Source organism: Gossypium arboreum, chromosome 5, assembly GCF_025698485.1.
Source record: "Gossypium arboreum isolate Shixiya-1 chromosome 5, ASM2569848v2, whole genome shotgun sequence".
Taxonomy (NCBI): domain Eukaryota; kingdom Viridiplantae; phylum Streptophyta; class Magnoliopsida; order Malvales; family Malvaceae; genus Gossypium; species Gossypium arboreum.
Genome location: NC_069074.1, coordinates 92,372,350 through 92,396,367, shown reverse-complemented (window position 1 = coordinate 92,396,367; position 24,018 = coordinate 92,372,350). Strand labels below are relative to the sequence as shown.

At 34.2% G+C, this 24,018-nt stretch overlaps 4 protein-coding genes across 4 annotated transcripts; all 4 read left to right on the top strand.

Moving 5' to 3' along the window:
• Positions 1-2,383: 2,383 nt before the first annotated feature.
• On the top strand, positions 2,384-3,013 carry LOC128293326 (receptor-like protein 9DC1). Its single transcript, XM_053029149.1, has one exon. It carries the CDS (start codon positions 2,399-2,401, stop codon positions 3,011-3,013), a length of 615 nt encoding a protein of 204 aa, XP_052885109.1. The 5' UTR covers positions 2,384-2,398.
• A 182-nt stretch (positions 3,014-3,195) lies between these two features.
• LOC128292745 (receptor-like protein 33) lies at positions 3,196-4,817 on the top strand. Its single transcript, XM_053027671.1, has 2 exons — positions 3,196-4,761; positions 4,806-4,817. The coding sequence occupies exons 1-2, from the start codon at positions 3,196-3,198 to the stop codon at positions 4,815-4,817; spliced, it is 1,578 nt and encodes a 525-aa protein (XP_052883631.1).
• LOC128292637 (receptor-like protein 9DC1) lies at positions 4,785-5,872 on the top strand. Its single transcript, XM_053027519.1, has one exon. The coding sequence runs from the start codon at positions 4,939-4,941 to the stop codon at positions 5,647-5,649; it is 711 nt and encodes a 236-aa protein (XP_052883479.1). The 5' UTR covers positions 4,785-4,938; the 3' UTR covers positions 5,650-5,872.
• A 13,857-nt stretch (positions 5,873-19,729) lies between these two features.
• On the top strand, positions 19,730-23,791 carry LOC108479207 (receptor-like protein 7). Its single transcript, XM_053027670.1, has 2 exons — positions 19,730-21,691; positions 23,726-23,791. The coding sequence occupies exons 1-2, from the start codon at positions 19,730-19,732 to the stop codon at positions 23,789-23,791; spliced, it is 2,028 nt and encodes a 675-aa protein (XP_052883630.1).
• The last annotated feature ends 227 nt before the right edge of the window (positions 23,792-24,018 follow it).

The window sequence follows — 24,018 nt, the reverse complement described above, 5'->3', positions numbered from 1 at the left end:
TTACTTTTTTGTAGGAATATATTATCTTGTGGATTCAGGATATCCACAAATGGCAAGTTTTCTAGGTCTATATAAGGGGGAACGATATCATTTACCTGACTTTCATCGAGGTAATCATCCAGCATCTGAAAAAAAAGAAATTTTTAATCATGCCCATTCTTCGTTACGCTCTATGATTGAACGAACATTTGGAGTTTGGAAAAAAAATGGCCAATATTAAGAGATATTCCAAGCTATTCATTCGACAAGCAAGTTTTAATAGTTATTGCAACAATGGTTTTGCATAATTACATTAGAAGACATACTTGGTCAAATGATGAGGATTTTTGACAATTTGAGAATATACCCGACATGCCAATCTCTTCAGGCCATTTTGATAGAGGTGAATCGAGTTCTTCTAACAGTGAAAGTGACCTTGAAATTGCAATGTTAAGGGAAACCATTGCAAATAGTTTAATGAATCAATATTTGTAAAAACAAATTTGTATCAAAACCTAATTTCTAGTAATAATGAAACTTGTTATGTCTTATGTTAATATATATATATATATATATTTATATTGAAAATCATTCGTTTAGATACTTCAAAATTTGATCCAAGTATAATGTTACTATTTATGAAAATAATATTTATCATTGTTATAAAAGAATATTTAACTATATTAAAAATTATTATCATTTTATCTAATAAATAATTTAAATTGATTATATAATTCATTAAAATATTTATAATAAAATATTAAAAGATACATTTTAATATTTTATTAAATGAATTTATAAATTCACATATTTTAATAATTTTATATAAGTAAAATAATTTAAAAACTTCTATTATATATCAATTCTAATATGATGTTCTTAATAGTCATTTTTTATTTTCACCTCACCGCTACAAATGCGTTTGAATCCAAACACACACTCCACCGCTATTTCTAATCTCACCGCTACAGTATCCAATCTCACCGCTACAGTAACTAATCTCACCGCCACCGCTGTTTTTAACCTCACAAGAGGTAAACACACTGCCCATCCAAACTAAGCCTAAGTTTGGCTGACCATGATAGTGTTTCATTGACGTGAAATTGGGGAAGCAGTTGAGGTACGATTGGTGGATCCCATCTCCCTATTTTCCTATGAGTAGGGTTTATGGGTGATGCAATTGGGGGTGTTGTATCTCTACATTTTTCCACTAACCATAGTCAAAATAAAATAGGTTAGTAGTTACAAAAATAGAGAAATGGTCCTTCCACAAAATACAATAATAAAATGCAAACCTATTGAATCATATCAAACACTAAGTATTTAAAGGATTACAGAAAATACAAAAACATCAATTATGTGTAGAAGAATAAAACCAATAATTTATTTTCTAAGCCATTGATTTCAATGATGTGGACTCCATCTTTCCATTACAAAAATATTAAATTGATTGTGCTAAAAACCATATAGAATTTGACAGAAAAATCATCAAAATTACAAGTGCAGTACATAGATTAATCACAATACAAAATAGTTGCATATAAACCCTAATTTGATGAGACGCCAATTAACTATTAACGTAAATTTAAGAGTAAAAAGAGACAAAAAATTAAATAGAAAATTAAAATAACTCTTTAAATAAAATTGAAAGGCCAAATATATCATTATACAAACTTTTTTCTAAAAAAATTCATGTGAAGAAGAAAATGCAGTTTCCCAGATAATTTTCTTGCAATTAATAGAAAATGACATATTTAATGCCAACCAATGAAATATTTGGAGTTTTGCGGAAAATATGCTTCTTAGATACAATTACTCAACATACATATGCCACAGTTATGCAATAAAATAAATTAATAAAAGCCACACATGCTTTGAATTTTTAAGCAGTAAATGAAATATGCTTCTTGAATACAATTATTCAACACACATGCCTTGAATTTTATGAAATAAAATAAATTAATATAGGCCACACATGCTTTGAATATTTAAGTAGTGCACAATTTTGTTCTTTTGTGTGCAAATTTCTACATTGGTTAGCGTTGGTTGACAGCCATACATACCAAGTCAATCGACACTCACATTCTTTTAAGTATTACAGGGAAGAAGAGTAAGTCAATTTATTTTGTAATCTCATGAATGTTAATTATTTTAGTTGTTTAGAGAGTTGGAATGAAATACAAAATTTTGGTTAAAAAGAGTACCCAATTTTGTGAATGAAAAATATATGGTAAAAAGGAAGTGGTTGTTGTCTTGTTGATGACTATGAAAAATATAAGTTTTCAATATCAGCAATTCAAACTCTTCCAATAAAAATCTTTATACCATAAAAGAAAAAACACTGTAGCAGTAATGTTGTGGTGTTAATAAATACCATTCTCACCATTCCTATCCTTTCATCTTACTCTACAAACATAACATGGCCTCCTTACTCTTTCTTTGCCTATTCCTCTTCTTTCCCCATCTTTATGCTTCTTCTTCAGGATCTCACTCCTGCTCATCACTAATCCAATTCAAGAACTCTTTTTCCATCACTAAGACACCGCTTGCTGCTTGGTATTGCGATGAGATTGCAGGCCTTAAATCTTATCCCAAGACAAATTCATGGAAGGAGGGTACAGATTGCTGCTCATGGGATGGGGTCACTTGTGACCACCTAAATGCTCATGTTATTGCCCTTGACTTGAGCTGCAGTTGGCTATATGGTAACTTCCCTTCCAATACCACTCTCTTCCTTCTTCCTAACCTTCAAAAACTCAACCTTGCTTACAATGATTTCAATGATTCCAAAATTCCATTTGAATTTGGTCAGTTTACAAGCCTATACTACCTAAACCTTTCCAGTGCAGGATTTGTAGAAGTCCCATCCCAAGTCTCCCACCTGTCAAAATTGGTTTCACTTGATCTCTCTTTCAATTTTTTCCAACCAATTGATAGACATGCTGTGGAGGGACTTGTTCACAACCTAACCGAGATCAGACATCTGTTTTGGATGGAATCAATATGTCTTCTATTAATCCTCATGTCTTCATGAATCTATCCTCTTCTCTAAGGTCTCTCAGTCTTGCTTATTGTGATATCCAAGGAAAATTCCCAAAGAACATTTTTGATTTGCCAAACCTCAATTTGCTCAACTTGGGAAACAACCAAAACCTCAATCTTGATCATTTGAAGTTCAATCGGAGCAGCAATCTTGAGCATTTGGATCTGTCGTGGATGTCCTTCTCTACAGAATTCATTGATTCAGTTGATAATCTACAGGCCTTAAAGTACTTAGATCTATCAGGAAATTCTTTCTTTCAAGGATTGTCTGTCTCAATCACAAATTTATCATCTTTGGAGTACTTGATTATTAGAGGCGCAAATTTATTTGCAGGATTGCCTGACTCGATAGGGAATCTTGTGTCCTTAAAGTTTTTAGATTTTGTCCATTCTGACTTATCAGGGTCGGTTCCAAGATCATTGGGAAATCTCTTTCAACTCATTCATTTAGACTTTTCGATGAACCAATTGAGTGGACAAATTCCAAGATCATTTGGGAACCTCTTGCAACTCACTCATTTAGACTTGTCATGGAACCAATTGAGTGGACAAATTCCAAGATCACTGGGAAACCTCTTTCAACTCACTCATTTAGACCTGTCAGGCAACCAATTGAGTGGACAAATTCCATTGTCAATTCTAAACCTAACGCAGCTTGAATACTTGAGAATAACTCAAAATTTATTAGAAGGTTCTATTCCGGATGAGGTAACAGCTTTTCCTAATCTAATATCTTTAATGTTAATTGACAATTTACTCAATGGAACACTTCCGTCATGGTTGTATACTGCTCCCTCCTTAAAGGAAATATATCTCTCTGAAAATCAATTCAGTGGCCAAATCAAAGAATTCCAATCCAAATCACTAGAATTGATAGCGTTAGACAATAATAAACTCCAAGGTCCTCTTCCATCTTCAATATTCCAACTTCTCAATCTTACTCAGCTCAGCTTATCCTCAAATAATCTTAGTGGTGTCATAGAGTTTAGCATGTTCTCAAACCTTCCAAATCTCAAACACCTCGACCTTTCATATATCAGCCTATCCTTAACATCTAATACTACCTCTAGTGTTAACCATATATTGCCTAATCTTACAGACTTACTTTTGTCATCTTGCAATCTTAGTGAATTCCCCCGATTTTTAAAAGGGCTTAAAAGTTTAGTAAGGTTAGACATTTCTTGCAACAAAATTGAAGGCAAGATTCCGCAATGGATGCAAGAGGTGGGGAATGACTCTTTGTGGTATTTAAATGTATCTCATAACTCTTTGACAGAAGTTGAGCACTTTCCATGGAAGAATATTGAAGTTCTTGACTTAAGCTCCAATTTGATCCATGGAAATCTTCCGATTCCAGCTTCGACGATCAAAGTCTTTCTGATCTCAAATAATAGTTTCAATGGAGAGGTCTCTTCTTTAATATGCAATGCCAGTTCTCTTCGAATTGTTGATTTGTCTCACAATAACTTGAGCGGAACAATTCCGCAATGTTTTGGAAATTTGAGCAACACCCTTGAATTCTTGAATCTGAAGAAGAACAAGTTCTATGGGACGATTCCTCCAACATTTGCAAAGGGATGCCAATTGAGTAATATCAACTTAAACGGAAATCTGTTAGAAGGGCCTTTGACACCATCCATCCTTAACTGTAGAGGTCTAGAAGTGCTAGATCTTGGTAACAACAAGATCAATGATACATTTCCTCATTGGTTGGGAAGTCTTCCACAGCTACAAATTCTTGTACTAAAGTCAAATCAAATGCATGGCTCCTTGTGTGTCAATAGCTCAAGGTCTAGCCCTTTTTTCTCTAAAATCCAAATTTTTGACCTTTCAAGTAATTATTTTTCTGGACCCCTACCTGTGAGATACATCGACAGCTTCAAGGCTATCATAAATCTCACGAAAGATGCAAGTACGATGACATACATGGGTGTGCAGGATGCTAATGCTAGTATTGGCATGTATAGCTATTCCGTTGGAATTGTCGTGAAAGGACAAGATATAACATTGAATAAAATTTTCGTCATGTGGGCGATCATTGATCTCTCAAATAATAAGTTTGATGGAGAGATTCCCAAGGTTATTGGAAAGCTTAGATCACTCAAAGGGCTAAACCTTTCTCATAATAACCTTAGTGGTTACATTCCCTCATCAATAGGGAGTTTGACCAGCCTTGAATGGCTAGACCTCTCTTCAAACAAGCTGGTTGGAAGGATTCCAAGGGAACTGCTCAATTTGACAGCTCTTTCCACGTTAAACCTTTCAATGAATGAATTGATTGGGTGCATCCCTCATGGAAAACAATTCAATACCTTTGGAAATACTTCCTATGAAGGGAACAAAGGATTACATGGTTTTCCATTGTCAAGTGATTGCAACAATAATGAGCTACCACCACCCTCAAATTTATTAGAAGAAGATGGATCAAAATCAAAAATTGGTTTTGGGTGGAAAGTAGTTTTGTTGGGTTATGGATGTGGAGTGGTGTTAGGATTGGGCGTGGGATATGTAGTTTTCCAAACTGGTAAGCCAAAGTGGATTGTGAGTTTGGGTGAAGATCATATTGAGAAGAGGCGGAGAAGAAAGCCAATGTATGGGCATCGCAACAATGGAAGGAGGAGGATCTAGGCAGAGCAAATGATGTTCAAGCATTTCTGTTGTATTTTCATATATATATATATATATATATATATATATATATTTATGGTGTGTCTAATGTTCTGTCTTGACCAGTTTAGCTATATGTCTTCATCTTTAGTATGGTATTTCAATAACGTGTGAGGATCTATTCTCAATGTTAAAACTCTTACATAGTTGCAGCTGTTTATGTCTTCTTGAATGACTTCAATTGGTTTCTTTTTAAGACACCTTTTCATGAATGTTTTGAAAATTGGTTTGATGGTCCTCAATTCAAACACTTCAATCATAATTAAATAAACAATTAAAATTTATAAACATATTAAAATGTAAATTTATTAAAAATTTATAAACCAGCCACTCCAACCAGTAAACTTTATAATCTTGGTCTTTCTCATTATTGAACATCCACACCTACTAAACTAATATTTAACTTCATCAACCAATTATCCAAAATAAGAAAATAAAGGAGGAGTTTAAAGAAACCAAATAGAAAGCTCAATAACTGATTGTGATGCAAATAAGCTAATTTGTCAATGGAATTTTTTGAGTCTTTATATAGAATCGAAGTACAAAGTTAGACTAAATTGTCAATTTTTTAAGTATAAGTGTCAAAATGCAGTTCAGTTTTTAGTATAAGGACCTCTATGGTACTTTTACCAAAATATTCCTTCAGAACATTTGGGCTGCTTTATTATAAATGGGTTCGTTAAGACAGAAAAGAAAATTCCATTGGTGCTGATTGCTGTCTATTATGTTGGTCAATGATTGATTTGTTTACATGTTCTGGTTCGACCCCAATTTATTCCTGGTTTCTTTGCTTGTAACATTTCAGTTCCGGCTAAAGCACTTGAATGTTATCTGGATCTCAGAACGTTAGTGGAAGAACAATTGCTGGTGAGCCTTCTTCTTTCTCTTCTTTCTGGTTTTCCATTATTGACCGCCTATCTTTTGCTTTGTTCTTATAGTTTTATCTCGTATTTTCAGGAATATACTGAACCGACTTCGGATACGCCTCTTTCCGATTTGCATCCTCTAGAACGGCATGTTTTCACTCTTGTCCTACATCTGAACGAGACATTACTTTGTACACACTGGAAGATAGGAATTTGACTTAAAATTATTTTCCATTTCACCTTTATGAAATCTAAAACCTTCCCTTTTTGGTTGGCAAAGCGAGAGAGACCTTCAAAAGACCTGGAGTTGATGCCTTTCCGGAACATCTAGCAAAGTTGTATGGAATTGTCGTCTATTCTGACCAGATGAATAGGGGAATTTGATAGTTTCCATTGTGGCTACCATTTTTAATACACAAGTATCATCACTGATGTTGCCTGCAACTTCATAACTAGTTTGTTTTTGGCACTGATCATGAATATTAAATATAACACTTAATTAGTATAAACGAAAAGAATATGGTATTTTATATTTATATTTAGATTGCAATATTAATTAAATTTATATTCTATGCTTAAATTCAAATATAAACTAAGAGGAATTTTATTGGAGTAACATAGCACTCGTAAAAGTGAGAATTTAGTAAGACATTTGAAGAGTGTTGTGTAATTTGCAACGCTAGAAAGCAATCAGATTAAAGCAAAATGGAATTTAAAGGGACCAAAGATGAAATTTAACCAAAAGTAAAACGCCAGAAGGAGGGCTTGAACTATTCCAGCTTCGAGATTATACTTAATAGTTGTAATGTGCTCAAATTTCTTGTAATCTTCGTATATTTGAAGTTTAATTTGTATACTTTTATTTTTAGGATTTAGTCCTCTATTTTTCAATTTTAAAATTTAAGTTTATTTGTTAACACTGTTAAAATTCTTTTATTAAATTTGTTTGTATGATATTTGAAATTAAAAAGAAAAATCATTTGATATACATGTAACTAAACTTGACATTGTAGTGAACTTGAATATTGTAGTTGGCTAAAATTGAAATAGTTAACCAAGTAATATTGACTCCACTTTAAGGAAAACTAATCATTCCCGAATAAATTTATTAGAATTCCAATGTAACAAAACTAAGTTATATAATATACACAAACTAATTCAAATATAATAACTTTCAACAATGAATTAATTTTTAAATATATGTGGATTGTCATATGAATGCCACATCAGTAATTAATTAAATTTTAAAAATTTTAAAATAAAAGTAAAAATATAAAAAATTTAATTTTAAAAAATAATTAATTGTTGGTGTGACATAGTACACATGTATTGTCATGTGGATGCCACATTGGCAAATTTAATAGGCATTAACTTTTCCATCTATTTTGAAGTGATTTGATAAATAATGAAAGTTCAAGGGTAAAAAAATATGAAAAATTAAATGAAAGGGTAAAACAAGGGAGAAGCTAGAAATGTTTTGATAGAGAGAGCAGGAAAGTCGTCTTTACCTGAAGCTTTAAGAGGTTGCATTGATTTTATCATTTCTTGTATATCTTTTTCTTTAAATGGAGCTAATAGTTCCTCATTAATTTGATCAAATATGCAAGGTTGGATTTCCCTCCATAGATTCTCGTTTTCCTGCATCTGTTTTAATGAAAAGAGCTCTTTAAAATATCTAAATGTTACCTCTAATAATTCATCATCCCCTTCGACCCATCTACCTTTTTCGTCCTTAAGTCCCTTTATCATTGTTGCACGGAAGCGTGTGAAAGAGTAAAAATATTGTATTGAAAAATCACACTAAGTTCAATTCCCAAGAAAGAGAGATAGATCACGAAGATCACTTAAATACCAAGTCTTTCCTAGCCAGAATATCCCTCTATCGTAATTTAATAGCACAATAAATCACTACAATCACATTCACAAAATATGCAAAATAAATAATAAAGAACACCAGAATTTTAACAAGGTTTAGCAAATTTTGCCTACGTCCTCGGGCACTACCAAATATATTTCACTCCAAAAATTACAAGTGAAATTTACAAATAGTGAGAGAGAATAATGCCTTAAGTAGAGAATGGCAATTATGGGATAAAGAAAGTAAGAAATGGTTAGGCCTATTTATAGTTGAGGTTCAAGGATCAACTTGCAATGCCCCTATACAATTAGGGACCAAAATTGCAATTATCCCATTCCAACTTTTAACCCAACTTGCCAACCAATCTTACTTTCTACTTTCGGTGCCCACCCTTTTTGACTTTTCAAACAATGGCTGGGTTCCAATAATCTCCACCTTGAAGATTTGATTAGGATAATCTTATCTTCACACAATTCTTTCTACCTCTGACAACAATACTTGATAGTGCCTTCTTCAACTGTTAAACTTGCAGGATATTAATCAAGTTCAAACAATGTTCAAACCTGGTTACTGTTACCACCTTGGTCATCATATCTGCGGGATTATCTGCAGTCTTGATCTTCTGAAGACAAATTTTCCCCTCATCAATAATTTCCCGCACAAAGTGGAAACGTACGTTAATATGCTTTGTACGTGCATGATAAACTTGATTCTTTGCTAAATGAATAGCACTTTGACTATCACAATACACGTTAATATGCTCCTGGACCAATCCCAAGGTTTTAGTCATACCTTGTAACCAAATAACCTCCTTTACAGCCTCTGTTACAGCCATGTACTCGGCTTCTGTGGTTGACAATGCAACTGTAGACTGTAGTTAGACTTCCAACTTATTGGTCCTCCAGCAAGTGTAAACACATAACCGGTGGTTGATCTTCGCTTGTCCAAATCACCGGCATAGTCAGAATCAACGTACCCAATAGCACATTTACCAAGTGTATTATCCTGCTTGAACAGTAATCCAACATCCACGGTCTTCTGAATATACCGTAGAATCCATTTCACGACTTGCCAATGTCCTTTTCGTGATTATGCATATACCGCTCACTATACTAACTCACCTGTGAAATGTCGGGTCTTGTACACACCATTGCATACATCAAGCTACCCATCGCATTAGAATACAGAACTTGCAACATGTATTCTCGTTCTGTATTCGTCGAAGGAGATAGTTGTGCAGAAAGCTTGAAATGAGAAGCCAATGGGGTACTTACAGGTTTTGTCTATTCGTTCATACCAAACTGCTGTAGTACCTTTTTCAAATACTGCTTCTGAGACAAGCTAACTCTATAATCAGCTCTATCTCTCCATATTTCCATGCCGAGAATCTTTTTAGCTTCTCTTAGATCTTTCATCTCAAACTTGAGATTGAGTTGAGTCTTCAATCTTTCAATCTCAATTTTGCTCTTAGATGCTATTAGCATATCATCAACATATAAGAGCAAGTATATGAAAGTTCCTTCTTGTAGCTTCTGAAAATACACGCAATGATCAAATTTACTTCTTGTGTACCTTTGCCCATTCATGAACTGATCAAATAGCTTGTACCACTGCCTCAGAGATTGCTTCAATCCATAAAGCGACTTTGTCAGTTTGCAAACCCAATTTTCTTTTCCAGCAACATTAAATCCATCTGGCTAAGTCATATAGATTTCATCTTCCAAATTACCGTGTAAAAACCCAGTCTTCACATCAAGTTGAACTAGTTCGAGATCATATTACGCAACCAAGGCTAGCAAAATCCGTATAGATGAATGCTTCACAACTGGAGAAAACACTTCATTATAGTCTATTCTTTCTTTCTGAGCATAACCCTTTACTACCAATCTAGCCTTGTATCGAATTTTATTTTTACCAGGAAATCCTTCCTTCTTTGCATATACCCATTTGCATCCAATTGCCTTCTTTCCCTTGGGTAGTGTCAGGGTTACTTATTGCTTCTGTGTAAGTAGAAGGAATATCATCATCTGCAATTAGAAGTGCATAGGCCACTATATCATCAAAGCGAGCAGGCTTACGAATCTCTCTTCTTGGCCTCCTATATGCAATTGAATCTTGTTGTTGTAGAGGTTTTTGGGTAGGAAACTCTTCATCATTTGTCCCTTCAATATTAGCTGGATCATCATTAACCTTTTCAAGCTCCACCTGCTGCAAAGTACTACTGGTTTTGGTCATCCTTTTGTGAATCCTTGTACTTTAACATGGTTGATTCATCAAAAGTCACATCTCTACTGAAAACAATCTTCCTTGTATCAGGACACCAGAGACGGTATCCTTTTACTCCATTAGTTATACCCAAGAATAATGCTTTCTTTGCTCTTGGGTCTAACTTAGATTCTTTTACATGATAATATGCAGTGGAACCAAATACATGTAAAGAATCATAATCAGTAGCAGATTTACCAGTTTACATCTCCATAGGAGTTTTTCCATTTATTGCAGCTGATGGCAAACGGTTAATTAGATGGCACGCATATGTAACTGCCTCAGCCCAAAATTCCTTGCCCAATCCAGCATTGGACAACATACATCGAACTTTATTCAGTAGAGTTCGATTCATGTGTTTTGCCACCCCATTCTGCTGTGGTGTATCCCGAACAGTGAAGTGTCGCACAATGCCCTTATCTTGACATACTTGTAGAAATGGATCATTTTTGTACTCAGTGCCATTATCTGATCGAAGTCGTTTAACCTTTCGACCAATCTGAATCTCCACCATCTTTTTCCATTTCAGAAATGCATCCAAAACTTTACTTTTTCTTTTCATTAGATACACCCATACTTTTCTTGAATAATCATCAATAAAAGTAACAAAATAGTACATACCTCCCAAAGAAGCCACTTTAGTAGGTCCCCACACATCACTGTGAACGTAGTCCAGAATTCCTTTCGTATTGTGAATTGCTGGACCAAATTTTACCCTCGTCTGCTTGCCCAGAACACAATGTTCACAGAATTCCAATTTGCAAGAATTTGCACCTTTCAACAAGCCTTACTTCGCCAAAGTCTGCAAAGCTTTTTCACTAGCATGTCCCAATCGCATATGCCATAATCTGGTAGCCTCTGAATCTACATCTTTTGTAGAAACTGTTGATGTTGATCCAATAACTGTACTTCCATTTAAAAAGTACAAGTTATTTTTTCTTGTGCCTTTCATCACCGTCAATTTCCCAGCTACAACTTTTAGTAATCCATCTCTCAAAGTGATTGTGAGCCCTTTAGATTCTAGGGCCCCTAATGAGATGAGATTTTTCTTCAGGCTAGGTACGTAGCGAACATCTGTCAAGACTTGGATTGAGTCGTCGTGATTCTTCAATTGGACTGTACCCACTCCCATTGTCTTACAAGCACTATCATTGCCCATAAGAACAATTCCACCTTCTAGCTCTTTAAGACTAGAAAACCAGTCTTTATTAGGACGCATATGGTAAGTACATCCTGAATCCAAAATCCACTCATCCGTTTGACATGCCATTGCCATGCCAACCAAGCTAAAGTCTAACTCCTCATCATGTTCCGCTACACATGCATTAGAAATAGCCTTGCCCTTTTGTGGCTTAGGACAATTCTTTTTCCAATGCCCTTTTTCACGGCAAAAGGCACATTCATCTTTAGCGGTCTCCTTTGGACTTTCCCCTTCTACCAGATTTGTCATTGTGTGAACGACCTCTTACTGTTAAGACTTCTGCAGTTGTATCTCTGTGATCTCTTTTATCTTTCTTTCGAGTCTCAGATTTATACAACGCATTACGGACTGCATCAAATATGATCGTGTCCTTCCCATGAAGCAATGTGGTGGTAAGATGATCATATTCATCAGGAAGGGAATTCAACAACAATAATGCCTTGTCTTCATCTTCAAATTTCTCATCCAAATTTAGCAAGTCTACTAAAATTTTATTGAATGAGTTCACATGGTCATTCATCGACATACCGAGTGCATACGTGAATCGATAAAGTTTCTTTTTCATATAAAGCCTATTTTCAAGACTTTTCATTAGAAACTTTTCTTCTAGTGTATCCCATAACTTCTTCGTTGATGTCTCCCTCATGACAGAGTACTTCTGCTCTTTGGCCAAACATAGGCGGATTGTACCACACGCCTGTCTATTGATCTTGGCCCACTTCTTGTCATCCATCTTGTCAGGTTTTTCTTCAAGGGCTATATCTAGCTCTTGCTGACATAAGACATCCAGGATCTCACATTGCCACATACCAAAATTATTGGTACCGTCAAATTTCTCTACTTCAAATTTTGCATTTGTCACAGTAGTCCTTACTGATGACGATGCTGCTGCCATTTTTCTCCTCAATCCCAACTACTGTATATGTGAACAGTACTGTATACATAAATAGTACCGTATACGTGAATAGTACTGTATACGTGAATAGTGCCGTAAATGGTCGTATTCCCCAAGTACGAATCTGGCTCTGATACTAATTGTTGCACGAAAGCGTGTGAAAGAGTAAAAATATTGTACTGAAAAATCACACTAAGTTCAATTCCCAGGAAAGAGAGGTAGATCACAAATATCACTTAAATACCAAGTCTTTCCTAGCCAGAATATCCCTCTATCGTAATTTAATAGCACGATAAATTACTACAATCACATTCACAAAATATACAAAATAAATAATAAAGAACACCAGAATTTTAACGAGGTTCAGAAAATTTTGCCTACATCCTCGGGCACTACCAAATATATTTCACTCCAAAAATTACAAGTGAAATTTACAAATAGTGAGAGAGAATAATGCCTTAAGTAGAGAATGACAATTATGGGATAAAGAGAGTAAGAAATAGTTAGGCCTATTTATAGTTGAGGTTCAAGGATCAACTTGTAATGTCCCTATACAATTAGGGACCAAAATTGCAATTATCCCATGCCAACTTTTAACCCAACTTGCCAACCAATCTTACTTTCTACTTTCGGTGCCCACCCTTTTTGACTTTTCAAACAATGGTTGGGTTCCAATAATCATATATCTTTTTTTCCTCGAAAGGAAGCAAAATTATGGAGAAAAGGTTGAATTTTTATCACCCATCTTAAGCCAGTTTGCTCTAACTTGCTGCTCTCAAAAAATTTCTTCTTCATCAACCTCCATATTCAACGCAAGCTTAACTTCCATGATTTCCGATAAATGGTCATCATCTGGATCTTCCAAATAAAGTTCGGCAAGCTTTTGGTTTAAGTTTTCTCTTTTTCTGATGCGCGTCCATTTATTTATCTTATCCCATTCTTTCAAAGCATTACTTAATCTTGTGAGTTTTTTTGGCAATTCGTCCTGGTTTCATTCCCATACTCATTTTATTTTCTCTTCAAAACCTTCTTCAAAAATCCAATTTGCATTAAAGCAAAAAGGAGAATTCCTCCTATTCTCTCTACCGTTTTAGCTTCCCAATATGTCCAAAAGCAGTGGGCAGTGATCCGAGAAGATATGGGTTAAATGTCTCGTTGAATATCCTGAAAAACTATCCCACCATTCCGGATTAGCCACTCTTCTATCCAATCTTTCTCGTATATTATTTTCAGCTAGACGTCCTCTTTCCCAAGTAAACCATTGTCTTGAAAATCCTAGATCATTCAAATTACATTCTTCAAGTACTTCTTGAAAAAGCTTCCTGTAATGACCCGAGCTTTACGGTTATCAAGAAAGTGTATTTTAGGTCTCCGTTTCTGAAAAATGGATTCGTAAATATTTATTAAAAATATTTACAAAGTAAAATGAGTAGTTAATTAGAGTTTAATTAAGTGAATTTAGCTTAATTAAGAGTAATTAAGTAAAAGAACCAAATTGAATAAAGTGTAAAAGTTTAATTGTACATTAAAAGAAAATGAAAAAGACCAAAATGGCAATTATGCCATTTGTCCTAAGTGAGCGGCATAAGCATAAAAATCTGAGATTTTTATGTGTTAAAATATATTAAATTATCATTAATTGATTAATTTATTATTATAATTTTATTATTAAATTAATATTATATGATGAATATATTAAATTATGACAAATGTATGGTTATGAATGAATACAAATGTATTAATAATATATACATGAATAAATAAATATTACTTATTATTTAAGTATAAATATATATATATAACAAATGAAATAAAGAAAAGAAAAAGGAAAGGATGGAAAGAAACAGAATAGGCAAAACGAAAAGCAGAGGAATGAAAGAAAGAAAGTAGAAAAGAAAGAAGAAAGGGAAAATTGAGGGTTTGAAGCTTGAGGTTTAAATAGGTATGTCAATTTAGCCCTTTTCACTTAATTTTAATGTTTTAGAAGCTTTGAAATAAGGTTTTGATGAAATTAAGTTGATATTTTGAAAGTTATTAAATTTCTAGATATTGTTCATGTTGAATAAATTGAAGAATTAAGGGTTAAATTGATAGAAATTCAAGGGAGGAGTAAAATAAGGATTGAATTGTAAAATAATTCATAAGTTTTGAATAGTAGGGAATAAACTGAAAAATTTTGAAATTATGGTTTTATGCTGAAATTAGAAAGTTGAAATTAGTTCAAACTGGAATTTGAATGAAAATATTGAGTTTGAAAGTGAAGAATAAAAGTTAGTCTCGGTTTGGGACTAAATTGAAATTTAGACAAAAGTTGAATAAAAATTAAAACATTTAATGTGAAAATTGTACTATATTAATGATCATGAATTGTATTAATTATGTAGCTAACGGGGTGCTGGAAAACTCGGCTAAGAAAGGAAAAGACGAAGTCAATGGGGGTTAGCTCAAAAATTACGATTTGTGTTTCTATAATCCGAACTTAATATTTAATTGTTGAATTTATTAGTTAATGTATAGGGTTAGGGGACATTACACTTCCATTTATCTTTCTTCTCTCTGCCTACCCCTTTTTTCTCAAATGAGAACATAATTTTGTTAAAATCCCTTATGACTAACCATGGTAGTTGACGACATTCTTTTAATCTTCTCATCATATTCCATGATTCTCTATTAAGATATTCAGCTGGGGCCCTATAGGATCCTGTAAACCTCTATTCTGCCAATCCATTAACATCTCCCACCTCCATGTCAATACGGGATTTTGAAAAACTAATAAGGTTTATTGAAATCCCTTGTTTTCATACAAGAGAAAGGCCTTTACGTGATCCTTTTGCACTTATATCAATTCCATTGTCGAAACCACACTTTTTTTGAATCCTCTCCATCTTTCTTTCATTAACTTTTGTTTCTAAGGAACAAAAGTTGAGGCTGGTGTTGTCTTAAGAAATTTTTGAGACGTTTTATAGTTCGTGATTGCCTTAACCCGTGAACACTCCAACTAAAAATTTTCATTGTAGCCAGTCGACCTGCTTGTTAGCAGTTGCCTGATAATCTATTTTCTGGAATTGTCACCATGCTATTTGTCTGTGTGTCTTCAAGGATAGTTAATCTTTGCCCTTTTTTCCCTTCTAAGATTCCAATTGGGTTTTCTTCATCATCTTCAAACTCTTCCTCTTCCTTATTGTTGTTTATTCTCATCTGAAAGTCAACCCCCGTCACATCTCTACTACAACCCTCTAATTTCGATTGCATAATTATTTCTCTCCTTCTTGTTTTAGGTGTGTGGTCATTCGTTGTATTCTCCGTGAATTCGCTCTTCTTCTTGCCTCTGCACATGCATGCTTCGCTCTTTACCGTGTTTTTTGGTTCTTCTCTTAACCATCTGCTTTCATTCTACATAGATCTTCTAGGTGGAGCCCTTGTATATAGATAGATCCCATCCCAAATTTGTTTCTAGTGCCTCTATCGTTAATCTGCTCTCTCCATACCCTAATATTCCACAATAAAATAGAATAATGACAACTTTTCATATTGAAATAAAGCATAGGTTGATTTATTCTGTCCATAGATAATGCCTCTTTTTTTTTTTTTCCTTTTCAATAGATTTCATACATCCGGACAAACCCTTATTCTCATAAATTTTTTAACTCCTCTTGTAATTATCGTTGCATCATATTCCAGAAAATGTCCAATAAAATTTCACAATTGTCTTGCCATTCTTTCAGACATGGACCCTAATGGTAGATTGTGGACTTGTACCCAAAAATTTGAAAAAACCAACTGTACTTATACTAGATCCTCTCCTCTCTCCATTCTAAGGAATATAATAAGGTGTCTATTGAAAAACCATGGAATTCCATCGATTACCCTCTTTAGATCCAATTCGTTGTAAAAACGAAAAAGAACTCTTTTATCTTCCATCTCTGTTATTGATACTCTTTCAATTGGATTCCATAATACTACAAGAACTGTCCTCATGATTGCATTGTTTGTCAGAACTTTGCCTACCAGGCATAATTTGAACTCATCATCGATCTCCTCTCCATATTCTTGAGCGTAAACTGGGTTATCTTCGTCATCTGCAATTTTTAAATTAGCAAATTCATCCTCTGTTTTTCTAACCTTTTATTGTCGCTTCTCAATACCCCTCATATCCTTCTCTTTTGCCTTTTATTTTTATAAAATACCTAAAAACAGTTAATTGATTTAGATTTTTATTCTGGAACAAAATCGAGAAAAAGCCCCGATGGTTGCTATAATCAGCAGACAAAGCGAAAATAAACAAAAAAACCTAACCTGCTACTATCGGCAGACTAACAACTTATGGTCTCTGTTATTTAAAGGTTGGACAATAAACAGAAACTAATTCTAATATAAAACAACTTTCAACAATTAATTAATTTTTTAATATACGTGGATTGTCATATGAATGCCACATTAATAATTAATAAATTTTAAAATTTTAAAAAATTAATAAAAAATTAAAAATAAAAATAAAAATATATAAAAATATTTTTAATTTTAAAAAAATAATTATTAATTGTTGGTGTGACATATACATGTACTGTCATGTGGATGCCACGTCGAGAAAGTTAATGACAATAACTTTTCCATTTATTTTGAGGTGATTTAACAAATAATGCAAGTTAAAGGGCTAAAAAAGATGAAAAATTAAATCAAGGGCTAAAATAGGGGAGAACCCATAAAAATTTTTAGGGGCCCAAATAAAATTATAATTTTTACGATAGTAAAAATATAATTTCACTATTTTAATAGTTATAAAATGTAATTTCACCATTTTAATAGTTTATATCTTTATAATTTTAAAGGATTAAATCAAATTTTTATCATTTTCAGGGAGGGTCAAATTGTAATTTTATCTTTACTAATTTAAAATTTTAAAAATTTTATTGGCTAATATTGGCCTTAATAAATCATTATGCAACTTTTATTGGCTAATATTTGCCTTAATAATGAGTGCAAAAATATTTAGTTGTAAAGTAATTAGTCTACTTACCAAGTCTTGGCTTTAATTATTCTTCAGGTAAGACTTGGATTTAATTTTCATCATTCATGGTGTTTTTTTCCTCACCACATCAAACTTAGTCTATATTGTAAATTATTTTGTACATTTATGCTGCAAGTGACTGAAATTTCCTTATTGCTTGTCCATTAAGTGAGAGGAAGTATTGGAAATCTATTTTGAAAGTGAATGCATTGATGTGAAATTGAGGGAGCAGTAAACACGTTGGAGACAAATATTAAGTACTTCACAGAAAATGAAAAGCCCACTAACAACGTTGAAGACAAATATTAAGTGGTGTTGATAGGTTATGGATGCGGGGTAGAGTTTGGAATGGTCATGGGAAATGTTGTTTTCCAAACCGGTCAGCCGAAATGGTTTGTCAATTTGGTTGAAGACCAACATGAGAAGAGGCGAAGAAGAAAGTCAAAGAATAGCAATTGCATCAATGGACGAAGAAGGAAGTAGTCGGTGCAAATGATGTTTTGTAGTCTTCATAATTTCTTGTTTTGTAGTCTTAGTCTTTTTTTTGCGGCGTTAAAGTATAGTCAATAGACAATTGATAGTCTTAGTCTTTTTCTGTGGCGTCAAAGTATAGTCAATAGACAATTGGTAGTTAAATTTGTAGCAGTCTTCTTCCTCTTTATTCTTTTGTGTGGAAGATAATTTGAGAGTTCAAATGAAATACAAAATTTTGGTAAAAAGTGGTAATCAATTTTTTAAATAAAAAATATATGGTGAAAAGGAAATGCTTGTTGATTACTAACAACACAATGATTGTGGAAATACAAAAATTCCCATATAGGTGTTGAATTCTCCATAATGTAAATGTCCTACATTGTATGTGAATTCTGCAATAGGACCAAACTTTACGTGTTAAGTCCTTTAAATTGAGTTAATGAAAAGTAACCATTCTTATCAAAATTAGTTATACTCTTAATTTATAACTAAGTAAAGAGTAATTTGAGTTGAACTCAAAGGTTAATATGTCACCAATGGGCAATGGCATGCGCTACCATGTTAGCAATTATTGATCATGTGGCATTGTCACGTCAACAAACAGTGTTGGTATGGTATTTGTTAACAGCCACGTAGGTGTTACCTTAACTATTAACGATCAACATCAGCCATGTAGGTGCTAGTTTTGTTAGTTAACAGATGTTAACTTTTTTCATCATTTTTTTTAGATGATTTATCAAATTATACAAGTTTCAAGACTAAAAGAGACAATAAATAAATAAATAAATGAATGAAAAGCTAAAATGACTCTTTATTTGTAAAGTTAAAAAATGCCAAATAAATCATTATGTCTTTTTGGTTTTAATTTTTACTTGATTAAAAGAAATTAACGAATGAAAATAATTATTCCCAAATTAATTTATCAAAATTTATAATAAATGAGATTTTAGATTTGAATTATGAGGTTATATATATATATATATATATATATATATATATAAAAGTATACACGTTTTTATGGAATCGGTGGATTAAATTTTCAGCAGTCTTCTTTCTCAAAAGTAGTGAATAGAGCACAATTTTGTTCTTTTGTGTCGAAAATAATTTCCACATTAGCTTCGGTTGACAGCCAAGTGAATAGACACACACATTCTTTACGTGTTATAGAGAAGAAGCCTAAGTCAATCTACTTTATAATCTCATCAATCTTAATTTTTTTAATTGTTTAGGGAGTTCAAATAAAATACAAGATTTTGCTAAAGAAAAAACATCCAGTTTTAAGAATGAAAAATATATGGTAAAAAGAAGAGTAAGTGGTTGTTGATGATTGTGAAAAATACAAAAATTTTGAAAATCTAATATCCATAGCTTTTCATTGTAAAAGAAAAAAAAAAGACTGTAACACTAATGTTGTGGTATTTTTTGTTGCCTATAAATACCATTGCTATCCTTCATCTTCCTCTACAAACTTAACATGGCCTCCTATCTCTTGCTCTCCCTATTTCTCTTCTTTCCCCATCTTTGTGCTTCTTCTTCAGGATCTCACTCCTGCTCTCACCCTGAAGCTGCTTCACTAATCCAGTTCAAGAATTCATTTTCCATCAATCAGACAGACGATGCTGCTTGGTATTGCGATTACAGTGCTGGCCTTAAATCTTATCCCAAGACAAATTCATGGAGGGAGGGTACAGATTGCTGCTCATGGGATGGGGTTACTTGTCATCACCTAAATGCTCATGTTATTGCCCTTGACTTGAGCTGCAGTTGGCTATATGGCAACTTCCCTTCCAATACCACTCTCTTCCTTCTTCCTCACCTTCAAAAACTCAACCTTGCCTTCAATGATTTCAATCATTCCAAAATTCCATCTGAGTTTGGTCGGTTTGAAAGTCTAGTATATCTTAACCTTTCTCATACAAGGTTTGTAGGAGAAGTCCCATCCCAAGTCTCCCACCTGTCAAAATTGGTTTCACTTGATCTCTCCTCTTGGATTTATTACTATGAGCAATTTACAATTGACAAACATGCTCTGGAGGGACTTATTCAGAACCTAACCGAGGTCAGACATCTGTTTTTGGATGAAATCAACATGTCTTCTGCTAATGCTCATGTCTTCATGAATCTATCCTCTTCTCTAAGGTCTCTCAGTCTTGCTGGTTGTGGTTTGCAAGGAAAATTCGCAAAAAACATTTTTGGTTTGCCAAACCTCAATTTCCTCAACTTAGGAGGCAACCAATTGAGTGGACAAATTCCAAGATCATTGGGAAACCTCTTGCAACTCACTCATTTAGACTTGTCAGACAACCAATTGATTGGACAAATTCCATTATCAATTCTAAACTTAACACAGCTTGAATACTTGGGAATAGTTGGAAATTCATTAGAAGGTTCCATTCCAAATGAGGTAACCGCTTTTCCTAATCTAAAATATTTACACTTATATGACAATTTACTCAATGGAACACTTCCGTCATGGTTGTATACTGCTTCCTCCTTAAAGGAAATACATCTCGCTCAAAACCAATTCAGTGGGCATATCAAAGAATTCCAATCCAAATCACTAGAATTGATAGCGTTAGACCATAATAAACTCCAAGGTCCTCTTCCATCTTCAATATTCCAACTTCTCAATCTTACCCGTCTCTTTTTATCCTCAAATAATCTTAGTGGTGTCATAGAGTTTAGCATGTTCTCAAACCTTTCAAGTCTCAAAAATCTTGACCTTTCATATAACAGCCTATCCTTAACATCTAATAGCACTTCTAGTGTTAACCATATATTGCCTAATCTTACAAGCTTATTTCTTTTATCTTGCAATCTTAGTGAATTCCCCCCATTTTTGAAAGGGCTTAAACGTTTGGAAAGCTTAGACCTCTCTTGCAACAGAATTGAAGGCAAGATTCCACAGTGGATGCAAGAGGTGGGGAATGACTCTTTGGCTTACTTAAATGTATCTCACAACTCTTTGACAGAAGTTGAGCACTTTCCATGGAAGAATATTGCAGTTCTTGACTTAAGCTCCAATTTGATCTGTGGAAATCTTCCGATTCCAGCTTCGACGATCAATATCTTTCTGATCTCAAATAATAGTTTCAATGGAGAGGTCTCTTCTTTCATATGCAATGCCAGTGCTCTTGAAATTCTTGATTTGTCCCACAATAACTTGAGTGGAACAATGCCGCAATGTTTTGGAAATTTGAGCGACAGCCTTAAATTCTTGAATCTGAAAAAGAACAAGTTTTATGGGACGATTCCTCCAACATTTGCAAAGGGATGCCAATTGAGTAATTTAAACTTAAATGGAAATCTGTTAGAAGGGCCTTTGACACCATCCATCCTTAATTGTAAAGGTCTGGAAGTGCTAGATCTTGGTAACAACAAGATCAATGATACATTTCCTCATTGGCTGGGAAGTTTTCCACAGTTACAAGTTCTTGTATTGAATTCTATTGGAACCCACCATTCTTTGAAAAGTCAAATGGGGTGGGCACCGAAAGTAGAAAGTAATATTGGTTGGCAAGTTGGGTTAAAAGTTGGCATGGGATAATTGCAATTTTGGTCCCTAATTGTATAGGGACATTGCAAGTTGATCCTTGAACCTCAACTATAAATAGGCCTAACCATTTCTTACTTTCTTCATCCCATAATTGCCATTCTCTACTTAAGGCATTATTCTCTCTCTATTTGTAAATTTCACTTGTAATTTTGGAGTGAAATATATTTGGTAGTGCCCGAGGACATAGGCAAAATTTCTTGAACCTCGTTAAAATTCGTGTTCTTTATTATTTGTTTTGCATATTTTGTGAATGTGATTGTAGTGATTTATTGTGCTATTAAATTACGATAGAGGATATTCGCTAGGAAAGACTTGGTATTTAAGTGATCTTCGTGATCTACCTCTCTTCCGGGAATTAAACTTGGTGTGATTTTTCAAGACAATAATTTTACTCTTTCACACGCTTCAGCGCAACAATTGGTATCGAGCAGATTCGTACTTGGGGAATACGACCGTTTACGGTACTATTCACGTATACAGTACTATTCACATATACGGCACTATTTATGAATACGGTACTGTTCACGTATATAGTAGTTGGGATTGAGGAGAAAATGGCAAAGAAACATCGCCATCGAAGGACTCTCGTGACAAATGCAAAATTTGAAGTAGAGAAATTTGACGGTACCAATAATTTTGGTATGTGGCAATGTGAGATCTGGATGTCTTATGTCGCAAGAGCTAGATATAGCCCTTGAAGAAAAACCCGACAAGATGGATGACAAGGAGGGGCCAAGATCAATAGACAAGCGTGTGGTACAATCCGCCTATGTTTGGCCAAAGAGCGTAAGTACTCATCATGAGGGAGACATCAAGAAGAAGTTATGGGATACACTGGAAGAAAAGTTTCTAACGAAAAGTCTTGAAAATAGGCTTTATATGAAAAAGAAACTTTATCGATTCACGTATGCACCGGTATGTCGATGAATGACCATGTGAACTCATTCAATAAAATTTTAGCGAGACTTGCTAAATTTGGATGAGAAATTTGAAGATGAAGACAAGGCATTATTGTTGTTGAATTCCTTCCGATGAATATGATCATCTTACCACCACATTGCTTCATGGGAAGGACACGATCACATTTGATGCGATCAGTAGTGCGTTGTATAGATCTGAGACTCGAAAGAAAGATAAAAGAGATCACAGAGATACAACCGCGAAGTCTTAACGATGAAGAGGTCGTTCACACAAAGAAAAATCTGGTAGAAGGGAAAGTCCAAAGGAGACCCGCAAAGATGAATGTGCCTTTTGCCGTGAAAAGGGCATTGGAAAAAGAATTGTCCTAAGCTACAAAAGGGCAAGGCTATTTCTAATGCATGTGTGAAGCATGATGAGGAGTCGACTTTAGCTTGGTTGGCATGGCAATGGCATGTCAAACGGATGAGTGGATTTTGGATTCAGGATGTACTTACCATATGTGTCCTAATAAGGACTGGTTTTCTAGTCTTAAAGAGCTAGAAGGTGGAATTGTTCTTATGGGCAATGATAGTGCTTGTAAGACAATGGGAGTGGAGTACAGTCAATTGAAGAATCAGACGGCTCAATCCAAGTCTTGACAGATGTTCGCTACGTACCTAGCCTGAAGAAAAATCTCATCTCATTAGGGGCCCTAGAATCTAAAGGGCTCACAATCACTTTGAGAGATGGATTACTAAAAGTAGTAGCTGGGCAATTGACGGTGATGAAAGGCACAAGAAGAAATAACTTGTACTTTTTAAATGGAAGTACGTTATTGGATCAACATCAACAATTTCTACAAAAAATGTAGATTCAGAGGCTACCAGATTATGGCATATGCGATTGGGACATGCTGGTGAAAAAGCTTTGCAGACATTGGCGAAGCAAGGCTTGTTGAAAGGTGCAAATTCTTGCAAAATGGAATTCTGTGAACATTGTGTTCTGGGCAAGCAGAAGAGGGTAAAATTTGGTCCAGCAATTCACAATACGAAAGGAATTCTGGACTACGTTCACAAGTGATGTGTGGGACCTACCAAAGTAGCTTCTTTGGGAGGTATGCACTATTTTGTTACTTTTGTTGATGATTATTCAAGAAAAGTATGGGTGTATCTAATGAAAAGAAAAGTGAAGTTTTGGATGCATTTCAAATGGAAGAAGATGGTGGAGACTCGACCGGTCGAAAGGTCAAACGACTTGATCGATAATGGTACCGAGTACAAAACGATCCATTTCTACAAGTATGCCAA

Bases quoted from the DNA above. Each gene is read 5' to 3' on its own strand.
- LOC128293326 (XM_053029149.1), top strand. From the start codon at position 2,399: ATGGCCTCCTTACTCTTTCTTTGCCTATTCCTCTTCTTTCCCCATCTT.
- LOC128292637 (XM_053027519.1), top strand. From the start codon at position 4,939: ATGACATACATGGGTGTGCAGGATGCTAATGCTAGTATTGGCATGTAT.
- LOC108479207 (XM_053027670.1), top strand. From the start codon at position 19,730: ATGGCCTCCTATCTCTTGCTCTCCCTATTTCTCTTCTTTCCCCATCTT. The intron at 21,692-23,725 runs GTATTGAATTCT...CTGGGCAAGCAG, and splicing joins TTCCACAGTTACAAGTTCTT to AAGAGGGTAAAATTTGGTCC.
- LOC128292745 (XM_053027671.1), top strand. From the start codon at position 3,196: ATGTCCTTCTCTACAGAATTCATTGATTCAGTTGATAATCTACAGGCC.